The sequence below is a fragment of the Erinaceus europaeus genome, chromosome 3 (genome assembly GCF_950295315.1).
Source record: "Erinaceus europaeus chromosome 3, mEriEur2.1, whole genome shotgun sequence".
Classification (NCBI taxonomy): Eukaryota; Metazoa; Chordata; class Mammalia; order Eulipotyphla; family Erinaceidae; genus Erinaceus; species Erinaceus europaeus.
The window spans coordinates 156,305,156-156,319,418 of record NC_080164.1 but is presented as its reverse complement, the minus strand read 5'-3'; the positions used below and the strand labels follow the sequence as shown (position 1 = coordinate 156,319,418).

General features: G+C 43.7%; 1 protein-coding gene across 6 annotated transcripts in view; it reads left to right on the top strand.

Annotated features, from left to right (window-relative positions):
* The window catches only part of TBC1D1 (TBC1 domain family member 1), a 272,373-nt gene extending 259,254 nt beyond the window's left edge, over window positions 1–13,119 (top strand). For all 6 annotated transcript variants that reach the window (XM_060188219.1, XM_060188218.1, XM_060188220.1 and 3 more), the window contains 3 exons: window positions 1,679–1,848; window positions 10,562–10,735; window positions 12,453–13,119. In XM_060188219.1, the coding sequence (XP_060044202.1) occupies window positions 1,679–1,848; window positions 10,562–10,735; window positions 12,453–12,638 (530 nt within the window). In that variant the 3' untranslated portion in view covers window positions 12,639–13,119. The remainder of the gene's footprint in view (window positions 1–1,678; window positions 1,849–10,561; window positions 10,736–12,452) is intronic.
* The last annotated feature ends 1,144 nt before the right edge of the window (window positions 13,120–14,263 follow it).

The window sequence follows — 14,263 nt, the reverse complement described above, 5'->3', positions numbered from 1 at the left end:
CCTGAGCACCGACTCAGAAACTGTCCCGATTTCTCTGGCAGCAGGGCCCCAGCACATTTGTGTCCTCTTTCTCAAGTACCTTCTCTGTGAGGATGGGGGTGCTGGAGCCTGACCAGACTACTCCCCCTTATCTCAGCCACCTGCCTGCCTTGTCCCTATGGGCCAGCACTGTAGGAACCCTGGTCTTTGCCAGCCATTCGAAGAACAAACCATGGAAACACAACTAGAAAATAAACCTGAGAGTTCCTTCCGTCCCTCTTTCTCTCTTTCTTTCTTCCGTTCTTTTTTTAAATTTCTCAGAGAGATAATGTCTTTCATTCTATTACAACACTAAAATTCAGTATGCTTGTAAGTATATACTACTGTTGCTTTTTAAATTGTGCTCTTTGTTTTTTTTTTTTGGTAAAGCACTATAATTATCTTTTTTTTAAAAAAAATGTAACTTATTTTAATGAGAGAGATACAGAGAGAAAGATAGAGAGACCAGAGCACTGCTCAGCTGTGGCATATGGTATTAATGGGGATTAAACCTGGGTCTTCAGAACTCCAGGCATGAAAGTCTTTTGCACAACTGCTATGCTGTCTCTGCAGCCCTGTACTAACTTTCTACAGTTTTTATTTATTATTATTTTTTAGTTTCAATTTTTTTATTATCTTTATTTATTAATTGGATCGAGATAGCCAGAAATTAAGAGGGAAGGGGGTGTTAGAGAGGGAGACAGACAGAGAGACACCTGCAGCACTGCTTTACCACTCACAAAGCTTTCCCTCTGCAGGTGAGGACCAGGGGCTTGGACCTGGGCCCTTGTGCACTGTAACATGTGCTCTCAGCCACCCGGCCCCTTTAGTTTTTTGGGTTTTTTTTTTAAAGAATATGGTTCAATCGCTCAGTTTCAAAATATAATTTTTTCCCTTTGTCTTAAGTTTTGGAGCTCTATCTGTATCTGTTTTTCTTTTTCTTTTTTACCCATAAAATATGTTTTAGTAACTCCTTTAAACTCTAGAGCATTCCTTTAAAAAAAAAAAAAAAAGACACAAGACACTTATACAAAACTTGCTGCTCTGCAGCTTAATTTCTGAATTTAAAAATACCTTTGGGGTAGGGGGTCAGGTAGTAGTGCAGCGGGTCAAGCACACATGGCATGAAGCTCAAGAACCAGCATAAGTAAGGATCTTGGTTCGAGCCCCTGGCTCCATGCCTGCGGGGGGGGGGGGGGGGTGTCGCTTCACATGCAGTGAAACAGGTCTGCAGGTGTCTTTCTCTCCCTATCTTCCCCTCCCCTCTCTTTCTCTCTATCCTGTCCCCCCCAAAAAAATCACAAAAAATAGACACAGGAACAGTGGATTTGTAGTATAGGCACTGAGTCCCAGCAATACCCCTGGAGGCAAAATAATAATAATCATACCACCTTAGGGTGGAAAAAATTTTTTCTGGGCCTGTGGCAAAACTCTTAGGGTATAATATAAGTACATGTGGGTTTTGTTTTTTTTTCACTTTTCACAAAGTTATCTTGGTACTTTATCTGAAATATAAGACTCTCAGAAAGGAAATAAAACTTGCCATTTGGGGTTATAGCCGCTGCCATCGTCCTGCTCTATGATGTGTGGAAAAGGAAACAGAGTAGTATTTCATCAGAAACTGTCTGGTTTAATTTACTGCCTTTCTGTATTTTTCCAGATATGATCTTTCTTCAAGGATCAGAGGTCATATTTAAAGTGGCTTTAAGTCTGTTGGGAAGCCATAAGCCCTTGATTCTGCAGCATGAAAACCTAGAAACTATAGTTGACTTTATAAAAAACACACTCCCCAACCTGGGCTTGGTGCAAATGGAGAAGACCATCAATCAGGTATGATTTAGTCCCAACTTTCCACAGGCTTAAGTGATCCTGGATATGTACCAGATTTTTATTTGTGTGTTGTTTTGAACGGCACCTTATTTTTCCTACCCTTTTATCTTCTGAGCAGCACCGTGTGTGGTGCTCAGCATGTAAGGGGCACATTGCAAATAGGTATGCAGTGATTAAATGCATTCCATGTGCGTGTGCATGTGTGTGTGCGTGTGTGTGTATGTTAGGGAAATGATGAAGTGCTGTATGGAAACAGGACAGCACTACTTAGGTGCACTACCCAGCATAAATCATCTGCGATTTCTTGTAATGAAGAGACCTCATTCCCGTTGTTTGTTCTGAAAGATACGCATTTATTCAATGTAGGCTTTTGGAGAATGAATGCTTAGATTTTTCTGTTGAATGGTATTAATGGGAATTTTCTAAAAATAGCTCGAGTAGCAAAGTTGTGAGTGAGGATACATATTCTGAGTTCTCTGATATATATGGTGTGTGTGTGTGTGTGTGTTTTTATGTGTGTGTGTGTGTTTATGTGTGTGTGTGTGTGTTTTTATGTGTGTGTGTGTTTTTATGTGTGTGTGTGTGTGTGTGTGTGTGTTTATGTGTGTGTGTGTGTTTTAAATGAATTCAGTTTCACATCCGTGGTTTTAGCGCCTCTGGTTTCTGTATACCAGAACCATTAATCTGAAATGTTAGAGGTCGAGGGGTGAATTCTACCTAGACTAGTTGTTGAATGATCTGGGTTAGAAGTAGGAGCAGAGTTTGGTTCTATATAAGGAGGAATCGATTATTCAGTAACAATGACTGACTGGGGCTTGAGCTGCTTGGCAAAGGGGTGACCATGCTTTTGGAAGTGACTAGGGACTGGATGGTTAAAAAGGGTCTGGGAAAGACTTTGGCATAGGGACCCTGCAGAGTCGAGGAGTTGGGCTCTGCTGGGCTCTACAGAATGAGGTCAGACCTGGGGAGGATGATTTTTATAGAGGGCAAGATAGTATTTTAGGTTCTGTGAGTCATAAAAATCTCTGCTGTAACCAGTTTTAACTGGTGGGGAGGACAGGACAGCACAAACTAAGAAATTAGGTAAGTTTATTAAAAATTACCTGAGAACAGGAGTCCAGGAGAAACTCAAATCTGGAAACCATCTTTGCAGAGCTCTGATAGAACTGGTCTGAATTTTTACCTGAACTGGTCGATATTGAGCCCTGGTAGAGAAGCCTTTACACTGTGTGTACATGAAGGGAGGTTATGACTATTGGCTAAAGCATTGTCTACTATAGTAAAAGATAGTATTATGACTCTGAATTAACCTCTGATTGAGGCAACCAAGCAAGTCATTTTATTGCATTTTTTTTTAATCTACCCAGTTAACTCATTCTTCTAGGAACTTCTTCATGGGCTGGTTGCTTTTTCATGCATGTTTGATGGCCAATGATGTCACATCTCAGGTCACAGTGCTCTTAATGCTTGATAGAGTCAGGAGGTCTGGGCTGTGACCTCTTCTCAGAACCACATATCTGATTTTTAGCTCACACCTATGTCCAAGAAAACTGATGACTTTAGGCTAATGTTTTTGGTAATTCATGTTTTTTTTTGAACACCTCTCAACTCTGCCTTTGCTGAATGAAAGTGGTCATAAACAGTTTTTTTTAAAAATTTGAAATAATAAGATAATATGGAACATGTGACGTAAAATTGCTTTTAATCAAAGGGACACAAAAAATGATGCTAGACAAAGTACAGTTCTTTCAACAAAGAAGTGAGTGATCATATTTAAAAAACTATTGAACAATGGAGTTGGGCGGTAACGAAGCGGGTTAAGCACATGTGGCACAAAGCACAAGGACTGGCTTAAGGATCCCAGTTCGAGCCCTCAGCTCCCCACCTGCAGGAGAGTCACTTCACAGGTGGTGAAGCAGATCTGCAGGTATCTATCTTTCTCTCCTCCTCTCTGTCTTCCCCTCTTCTCTCCACTTCTCTCTGTTCTATCTAACAATGACAACAATAATAACTACAACAACAAAAACAACAAGGGCAACAAAAGGGAATAAAAAAAAAACCTATTGAACAATATCAGAGATTCCCTCAAAAAAAAAGTTCATAATCTTAAGTAAAATGAAAAACTATAATGATTCAAACAATATCAACACAGATTCTAATGCTGCTAATCTTAAACAAGCAGTTTAAAGTACAAGGTAAGATGGTACTGTGAAATATAATAATTAAACTTTTCACTTTACAAGAGAAACAGCCAAAAAAAAAAAAAGTCAGATATAGACTGGGAGGTAATCTTTACAAAACAGACAAGTGAAGAAAGACCCAAGTCCAAATATATGTGTATCACTCCCTTATGAACTTGAACAACAAGGACCAACTTAGAAGGTGGTTAAATATCTGAACAGTACATGCACCAAAGATACAAAAATGACAACTCTTTGCTGAAAGAAAGATGCTCTGTAGCGATGTTATTAGGAAAAAGCCAATTAAAATAGCAGTGAACGCCACACACACTTACGACAATCACTAAAATTTAGAAGCACAGAGTTAACCGCAAGGAAGACTGGAATAATAGGAAATATGAGTTGATGCTGAGATGCATGCTGCACAAGGAGGAAGGGGGGGCTGTGCTGCAGTAAAACTTTATTTACAGAAGCCTGCAGCAGGACAGATTCAGCCCGCCAGCCATTTGCTGACCTCTCCCACAGATACACAAGGCACGAGGGTGGGCTAATTGGAGCTTTAACTGCACGATAATGGCTCCACTGAGGAGCAGGAATGCTGCTGTAGAGAACACAAAACCTACATTGTGGGGCAGTGGGTTTTCATTCTGCCAAAATCCTTGCTGGAATTTAGTTAGACTTCCAGGAAGCTCTCTGCCCTTTCCCCTCCATGTCTCTCATCTGGAACCTCAGCTCAGCATGGGTGGGCTGGGCCCAGCAGCACGGTCCAGGGCAGAAAATCAAGGATATTAAGGGCACACAGTGCTTCTGCGGTTCTTCTTCCCCATAGCTTCACTGCCTATTGACTGTGAGTCTTAGGATGCCTCTGGCCCAGGAATAGGAAAGCAAACACAGAGCCAAAGGGATCAGGGTAGGACTGTCTTCTCATCGTAGTGAGTGACACTGTGAGAAGATCAGAGTGGAGGCCTCACCTGCAAAGACACTGCTTTGCTGTATGTGTGACCCAGGTTCAAGTCCCGGTATGTCACAGGGGAGAAGTCACTGGAAGAGCTCTGGCATATCTCTCTCTCTCTCTCTCAAAAAAAAAAAAAGACAATAAATAAATAAATAAAATCAGCCCAGAGTGGTGATGAAGACCCAGGGGGAAGGGGGCGGTGGCAGAAGTGGCACACCTGGTTGCCTGGTTAAGAGCACATGTTATGATGCACAAGCACCTGGGTTCAGGTGCCTGGTCCCCATGAGCGGTGAAGCAGTGCTGCAAATGCATCTCTCTCCCTCTCTTATCTCCTCCTTCCCTCTTGACTTCTTTCTGTCTCTGTTCAATAAGTAGTTAATTTAAAAATAACTATCTTTTTATATTTATTTATTCCCTTTTGTTGCCCTTGTTTTACTGTTGTAGTTATTGCTGTTGTTACTGATGTCGTTGTTGTTGGATAGGACAGAGAAAAATGGACAGAGGAGGGGAAGACAGAGGGGGAGAGAAAGACAGACACCTGCAGACCTGCTTCATCACCTGTGAAGTGACCCGCTGCAGGTGGGGAGCCAGGGGCTTGAACTGGGACCCTTATGCCAGTCCTTGCACTTTGCACCACCTGCACTTAACCTGCTGTGCTACCACCCCACTCCCCCAAAATAACTATCTTTAAAGAAGAGAAAAGAGGTGTTACAGAAGCCAGAACTCCCACCTTCAGCACCCCATAAAGAATTTTAGTTCATACACCCGGAGGGAGAGAAATGTTAGGGGAAGAGGACCAGAGGTCTCTGAGCTCCAATTCCATCAGGACCCAGAGAGAGAAGAGGAGAAAAGAAAGGATATTTGGAAGTAGTAACAGGTGTAAGTATGACTTAGAAAGGAAGGAAAGGCAAGACCATAAGAAAAAAATGGGCAAATATAGATAGATAGTTACAGAAATAATAGTCGACCCCTATCTGTGACCTTGAGAGAACTACAAGTTTCCAAAGGAGGGAATGGGGACACAGAACTCTGGTGGTGAGTATGGTGTGGAATTATACTCCTGTTATCTCATAATTTAGTAAATCAATATTAAGTCTCTAATAAAATAAATAAATAAATAAAAACTGATATCAATAGGAAAAAAGAACAGAGGTGAAGGGTTTTTGGAAGATAAATAGCCTTTGGGCTTTAGTTGAAGTGGAACCCCAGACTTGTTTGATCTGCATAACATGTGGAAACTTTTCAGTAATGAAGAATTTGGGGGTTTGTGGGGTGGGCAACCCAAAACTGTTGAATCAGAATCCATGTTTTAACAAGTAGCAGGTGAGGCACTCATAGACTGATATATGCAGACATTTGCAAAGCTCTGGTCTGGGCAACTCCATTTGAACTGTACCAGACAAGTTCCTGTTCTACTGGAGTTTATGGAATGGAAACATAAGCTGGTGTCCTTGTCCAGAAAATTCTCCTGGAAGTCCCAGTGGCAAGGCTACTCTCCATGGGCAGTTAGCTCTGTTGAAATGAGTAGGATCAGGACCATATCAAGAGCATGGGGGATTTTACCACTGGCTTGTTTAGAATTACTTGCATGTGGTGATAATAAAAAGCAGATCAGCTTTTAGCTGTGGTTTTTTTTTTTTGTTGTTTGTTTTTTTTAAACTGGCTGCAGACACAGTACCTACTTATTGCTGATTCCTGGGCAGACCACTCCACTATCCATCCCTAGGTACACCAACAAAGAGGGCGCTGGGAAGGCAGGAGGTTTGTGGATAGACCTGCAGACATAAGGGCTATGATAGCTACATGATACAGAATATCTATAGACTGCAAAGAGGAACCCTGAGTCTCTACCAACAACTGAGCCAAGAACATAAACAGTCCACCGAGGAGGAGATCCATCTACAAACAAGTATCTTGGGAAAGCATTAGCTTCATGCATAATTTAATTTTGAATAGCATAATGCTTTACCTGCTAGATTAACAAAGTGAAAAAAAAATGTAATGCCAGTACTCAATGGCATACTTTATTTGCCACGTCTGTATGCTGCTAATGACATTGTACATTGATTACTCCCTTTGGGGAATCAATTTGGCATTAAATAACACAAAGTAATAAAATATTCATATCCTTTGATTTAGTAATCCCATTTCTTGGAATGTATCCTTAGAAAATAATCCAAAAAAAAAATGGGAAAAGCCATGTGTAGAAAGATGTCTAGAGATGCCTTTTTTTGTTTTTAACAACAAAAAGCTATAAGTAACCAGATATGCAACACATGGTGAATGAATTAACCTGGGTGTGGTGTGTCAAGTTGGTAGACTATCATAAAGTCATGCATAAATTTTGACTCTGAAGAATGTATACCAACTTGAAAAAAATCAGAGGACCAAGGCTCTTATTTTCTTTTTTCTTTTCCTTTTTTGTCTCCAGGGTTATTGCTGGGGCTCGTTGCCTGCACCACAAATCCACTGCTCCTGGAGTCTATTTGTTCCCTTTTGTTGCCCTTGTTGTTTATTGTTGTTGTTGTTATTGCTGTCGTTGTTGTTGGATAGGACAGAGAGAAATGGAGAGGGGAAGGGAAGACAGAGAGGGGGAGAGAAAGACACCTGCAGACCTGCTTCACCACTTATGAAGTGACTCCCCTGCAGGTGGGGAGCAGGGGGCTCAAACCAGGGTCCTTACACTGGTGCATGCGCTTTGCACCACCTGCGTTTAACCCACTGAACTACCGCCCGGGCCCCTTAAGGCACTTATTTTCACAGGCTGCCATGGCTTGAGACAAATTCTGGGGCATGGCTGCAAAATCCGGGGCTACAAGTGTTTTTGACAGTAGGAGTTAATGATGGAATTAAGCCGAGATGATTATGACCCAGGATGGTTCCTAGGGATTAATGTGGACCCGAATGGCAGGACAGCTTTGGGCACAGTTGAGAGCCATTAGCCAGAGCAGCTCATCAATCTACATAAAAGGCCACCGGGATTATTCCCTGGTTTTCCAGGCTGGGAGCTCAATTAAAAATTAATCTTTGGAGCAGGAACAGAGGTAACTAACTATGTGCATGAAAGACATTCATTCTGCACCGTTTGCAACTACAGGCTAATGCCTCAACCGTCTGGATTTTCACATTTGAGGTGTTCACTCCATTTGAGCTGTTCCCAAGCTCTGTGGTGTGTGGCATCCTCTGATTTTGCTGAACACCAAGGTTTAACGTGAGGACTTCCTGACAAGTATGTGGACGTAGAGCTCTGGGCTGAGTGGGGCACTCAGTTAGCCTGCCAGGCATGTACTGAGAACTTCCAGAACTGGAATCAGGGGAGAGCTCACAGCCCAGCAGTGCTGGGAGGTATATCAGCACTCCCTCTGCCATGGCCAGGAGCAAGGCCAAGAGAGGTCAATGAGCTTTGTCCAAGTCATACAAGGAGTCCCCAAGGGAGGCCAGTTCACATATTGATGGAAAACTTCTGAGTCAGTTTCCTGGACAGTGAAGTAGATTGATCCCTGCTGACTCTAAAGGGAGTGGCAGGGCATCAAAGCAATGCTGCAAACTGTTCCCACATTCCACATACATTCATTTTTAGACAGGGTGCCTTTGTACATAAGTATTATCCACTGACTTGAAAACCTGGTTGTAATAAAACTATTTAAAATTGGCAAAAAAAAAAAAAAAAGAAAGAAAGAAAACCTGGTTGTTATGAAGTAAGATTTGGAGGAAAGACAATAAGTAGAAAGTAAGAGAGCTTCTGAAAACTTATTTCAGATAAGATCATCTGCGGCAATGAGGGTTTTTTTTTTTTCCTCCATTGATTTGAACTATTTGGGGATTTCTTTCTTAAGTGCATGCAGAGGATGGGGGGGAGTCAGTTTCTGTTCCCTGAAAGTCTAGCCTTGTTTGCTGGATGTGCATTCTGTCTTTGCTGGCTATTTGGGGTGGTGACTAAAGTATCAGGTTTCCCCAGATCCAGGTGGGAACTCATTCTGCTGACAGGCACAACCCAGTGGGCTCATCCTACAAAAATGGAGAAAAAGCCTGGGCAGCACCCACAGCCCTGCTTCTGGTCACCGGGAGAAAGTACCAACGTGAGCAGCTTGGTCACTCGGCAATTGTTTTTCACACAGATTTTTTTTTTAATTTAAATCACTATTACTAGTATGGGAAGGAAGGCAACTCAGGCATTGTTTCATATTCACTCAGCAGTGTGGGTGACATTGGTGTTTTTTGGCTCATTTTCTGCACATCTTGTGTGCAAAGGAGGGTTTTTAGTAAACAGTTCCATTACTTAGCTGTTCTTGTAACTCTCAAAGCCCAAACTGAACTATAATTAAACTCTGACCTAGTGACTGGACAAATAGGGCTATGATTCTTTTGTTTTTCCTCCCCCTTCAACCCATAGTTGATGTATTAACCCAGCAGAAGTTTTGGAGAAAAAAGAAAGTACCAAAATAAGAACTAAAAATAAATTTTTGTAAAGCTTTTTTAAAAAATGAAGGTATGGCTTCTGGAAAATGAGTTTTAGAGACCCACACTTAACTCTCAGGTTTATTCTGGGGTTTCACCTCTCCAGACTTTTTCAGATGGAAAGACAGAGGTAGAGGTAGAAAAACAGAGAGAAAGAAACCACAGCACTGAAACTTCCTTCAGTGCAGTCGGGACCTGACTGGAACCTAGCTGGTGCCCATGACAAGACAAGGACACTATTCCAGTGAGCTGTCTTACCAACACCCTATATGCTGCTTTAATTTTTAAATTTTACTTATTTATTTTAATGAGACAGAGAGAAAGAGACAGAGAGACTAGAGCACTGCTCAGCCCTGGCTTATGGTGGTGCTGGGGACTGAACCTGCCTCTCAGAACCCGCCTCAGGCATGAAATTCTTTTTCCTAACCATTGTGCAGTCTCCCCAGCCCTCTATATATTTCTTTTTCCCCCCTAAGATTTTATTTATTTATTACAAGTAAGACAGAAGGAGAGCGAGAAAGAGCCAGACATCACTCTAGCACAAGTGATGCTGGGGATTGAACTCAAGGCCTCATGCTCGGGAGTCCAATGCCCTAACCACTGCGCCACCTCCTGGACCACCTTCTGTGTATTTATTATAGCTTTTCTTCTTAGATGAAACCATTAGCGTCTTTGTGTAGAGTTTTTCTTTTTTTTTTTTTTAATTTTATTTATTTATTTTCCCTTTTGTTTCCCTTGTTGTCTTTTTGTTGTTATAACATCGTCATTGTTAGGACAGAGAGAAATGGAGAGAGATGGGGGAAGACAAAGAGGGGGAGAGAGATAGACACCTGCAGACCTGCTTCACCGTTTGTGAAGCGACTCCCCTGCAGGTGGGGAGCCAGAGGCTCGAACCGGGATTTTTAACCCGGTCCTTGCGCTTGGCGCCACGTGCGCTTAACCCGCTGCACTACCGCCCAGCTCCCAGAGTTTTTCTTATTTATGTCTTATAATGCCAGACCTAAAGTAGGTTCCTAGTGGGTGCTCAGTGTGTGTGTGTGTGTGTGTGTGTGTGTGTGTGTGTGTGTGTGTGTGTGTGTTTCTCATTATCATTACTGAGGACTTTTCTGTACATTCACAGGTGTTCGAGATGGACATCTCTAAGCAGTTACAAGCTTATGAAGTTGAGTACCATGTGCTTCAAGAGGAGCTTATTGACTCCTCTCCTCTCAGTGACAACCAAAGAATGGACAAGTTAGAGAAAACCAACAGCAGCTTACGCAAACAGAACCTCGACCTCCTGGAACAGCTGCAGGTAGAGCATGTTTATAAAGCAGCTTCCTGACACCCGGGCGTGTGGTGGTTCATTAACTCAGCAGACGCACCAGCAGGCTGGGGTTCTCATGACCGCTGGACCTTTCTTCCCCTGGTCTGTTTATAGTCGAGATCAAAGGTATCTCAGCAGAACTGCCTCTTTTTATGAGAAGCAGACAGATTCTCCTTTGCTGAGGTCAAAGCGTCTGGAGCTCTTTGGAAGCTATTTCTGCACTTTACCTTGTCGGAGATAGGTCTAGAGATGAACCTGGGCTCGGGATGCTTTGAGCAGTGATGCAGGAGAACCAAAGACTTGAGCTTCTCGGAGCAAAACCACCAAGGACCACACAGGGAAATGAAGGGCAGAAAGTGGCACAGAAGTCTCCTCAACAAAAGAAGCCAGAGAGTCCTTGGTGCAGTATTTGCTTAGTGAGGGAAATGGATCTCCTTCCTAGAAGCTTCCACTGTGAAGTGGATACATGCGGAGGAAGATGTGCAGTAGAAAGGCTAACACAGGGCGCAGTGGGATGGAGCAGGCACTGAGGTGCCCTATCCGTATGACAAGGACAAGCAGAACACCTCACTGCTAACACAGCTCCTCCTTTTTTATAACCATACAGTATTATGTGTCATCACCCCCTCCCCACTGCCTTCTCTAGATAGAGGGTAAGCAGAAGAGAGAGAGAGAGAGAGAGAGAGAAGAGGGGAGAGAGGGGAGAGGAGAGGACACTGCAGACTGCTCCACCACTCTCATGCAAACACTCCCATGTGGTAGCCTGGGGCTCCAACTTGGGTCCTTACACATTATAACATGTCCACTCTATTGGGTGAGCCACCTGCTGGTCCCCGAGCTTACCTTTTTAATGTTATAAATAGATGTTAAGAAAGTATTTTTGGAGTGTCAGTTTTTTAAAGTGGCTATAGAGAAAAGCATTCCCCCGCCCCAATACATATCCTGTGTTTTTCTCAGCTGTCCTTAGATAAACTTCCCCCACTGACCTATACCTGCTAACTTCCTCCAGAAACTTGGGGCTTTGGCAGTGATTTGAGAAGGGCCAGCATTTAAGGGCCTAATAACAGCTCACTTGGATAATGTGCTGCTTTGCCATTTGCATGACCCAGGTTCAAGTCTACCCTCCACTGCATTGGAGTCTCTGAGCTGTGGTGTCTCTCCCCCTGTCTCTATCTAAATAAAAATATTTGCCCAAAGCAGTGAAGTCACACACGTGCAAGACCCCACTCAAGTCTTCACACAGATCATTTTGAATGTCAGTCAGAAGTCAAGGTGTACATGTGAATATGAGTGTTATTTAGCCAAATAGGCTAGGCTCCATTTCTCAGTGGCTTAGTACAACAGAAATCTTTTTATTCAGAGGCTCCATTTCTTCCCCATGAATCCTTCCTTGGCCTCATGAGAACTGTCCTCTCTACTGGGTGATTCAGAGATTAGTCTGTCTCCTCACTCAAGCTACCATCTCACTCTGTAGCCACAGCAGAGAAAGAAAAACACTAGCAGATCTCAGGTTGGCCCTCCCCACCCGCGGGAGCACCTGAGAAACAGAATCTTCCTACCCTGCTCCAACTGACAGGAAACACCTAGATGCACTGCTCCCAAAATATGGCTCCAAAGTGCTCCCCATGGCTGGACTGCAGTGCACTGTGGGTGCCCCTGTGTAATCATCGGACACTTATAGTCTCATCTCTCTTTCACACTCCAGGTAGCGAACAGTAGAATCCAAAGCCTTGAAGCCACGGTGGAGAAGCTCCTGACCAGTGAAAGCAAGCTGAAGCAGGCCGCCCTGGCCTTGGAGCTGGAGAGGTCAGCCCTGCTGCAGATGGTGGAGAGGCTTCAGGGGCAGGCCATGGAGTCTGGCTGTGGGCAGCCCCAGGTCACAGGCGACTGATATCCCAGGAGACAGCCCCTCGCCAGAGCAGAGCTCCAGAGGAGAGGCAGCCGCACCATCTGAAAGCACTGTCCAGGCCTTAAGTGAGAGGGACAGGAGCTGCAGGAGAGAAAGAGAAAGTGAGGCATGAAGAGTGCTTCTCAGGGAGGGCACCAACTGGCCAGGAGGCAGAGTCTTCCGAACTAAACTTTGCACTTCGGGGCAGATGTCCCAGCATCTTTTTTATTTTTTTGGTTGTCGTTTTGGTTCTGATGCATCCCTTCTCAGAGTCCAGATTTCTGTGCTCAGTAGTTGGTTCTGATGCATCCCTTCTCGGAGTCCGGATTTCTGTGCTCAGTAGTTGGTTCTGATGCATCCCTTCTCGGAGTCCAGATTTCTGTGCTCCATAGTTGGTTCTGATGCATCCCTTCTCGGAGTCCAGATTTCTGTGCTCAGTAGATGTAGGTGGCATGGACATGAATAAAATGCACCTTTGTATCTCTTTGTTGTTTCCTTTTTCCACATCACTGTTTAAAGAGCGTTCCTTCTAGCGGTGGAATTGCAGATGCTGGAAGGACATGAGGCAGTGCCTCTTGTAAAGACATGGGCCCTTTGGCCACATGTTTCTTTAAAGCCTGTGCGTGTGGCTGGCTACACCTGACACTATTGGTCCTCATCCTTTCTTACCAGGGAAGTCCAGTATGGTCCTTGGGAAGATCAGAAGTTGTTCTTTGAAATTTGGCATCTAGGATTCAATCACTGGCCTTTCTTCTAAAAGGAAAAGAAAAAAATATTTTTAAAAAGCAGTGTTTCATTTTTCCCCCACTTTTCCTTTAGGTATAGAGCCAACTTGTTGTAGATAGATGTGTCTTTTTTTGGCTACCAGGTAGTGCTAGCATTTGGAATCTAAAATATTTATTTCTTTGTAGTGGTTCATACCCATATTATAGAGCTGTGTATTTATTTTTGCTGCTGTGTGATGTAACGCAGCTATATGTCCCTTTATCCTCCCCCCAGAATCTGCACCCCAAATCTGAGCCTGGCAGAAATAGCAAGGTGCCTCAGACTTTCCGGGCTGCCAGAGATCATGGGATCAAAAGGTCAGATTCCAAAGAAAGATCAGGTTGGATTTGCAGTCAAATGCATGGCAGCTGAACGCAGTGTCTGGGAGATAGGATGTGTGCTTTGAACAGAATTCACAACATAATGACACATATCCCTCTCCCTCTGTGCTTTGACAAGCAGGAGCATCTAACGCCCACTGTTGCCCTCATGCGTGAGGCCTCTTCAGTCAGCAGGTTTTCTTAGGCCTCAGTAGAGAGAAACTGTAAGCATAATCACAGCCTTGACAGCAGAAGCATTCCGGCCTTTCCCATGGCAACCGCTTCTCCTCCTCCACAGGTGTTTCTCACTACAGGAGGGTCTTTTAAAACTGAGGTGAAAGGAAGGATTTGGATGGATAGACTCATTGGCCATTTTTGGATATCTCACCTGCAGTGCCTAAACACTTGTAGACATTGGAGACCCTCTCCTGTCGTGCGTGTCAGAGGGGATAAGTCCCTCCGTAAGCCAAGTGGGCAAGTCTAGTCACCTTCATCCCAGCTGGCCCACCAGCCAGAGCTCCTTAATGGAGGCTGAGGGCTTCT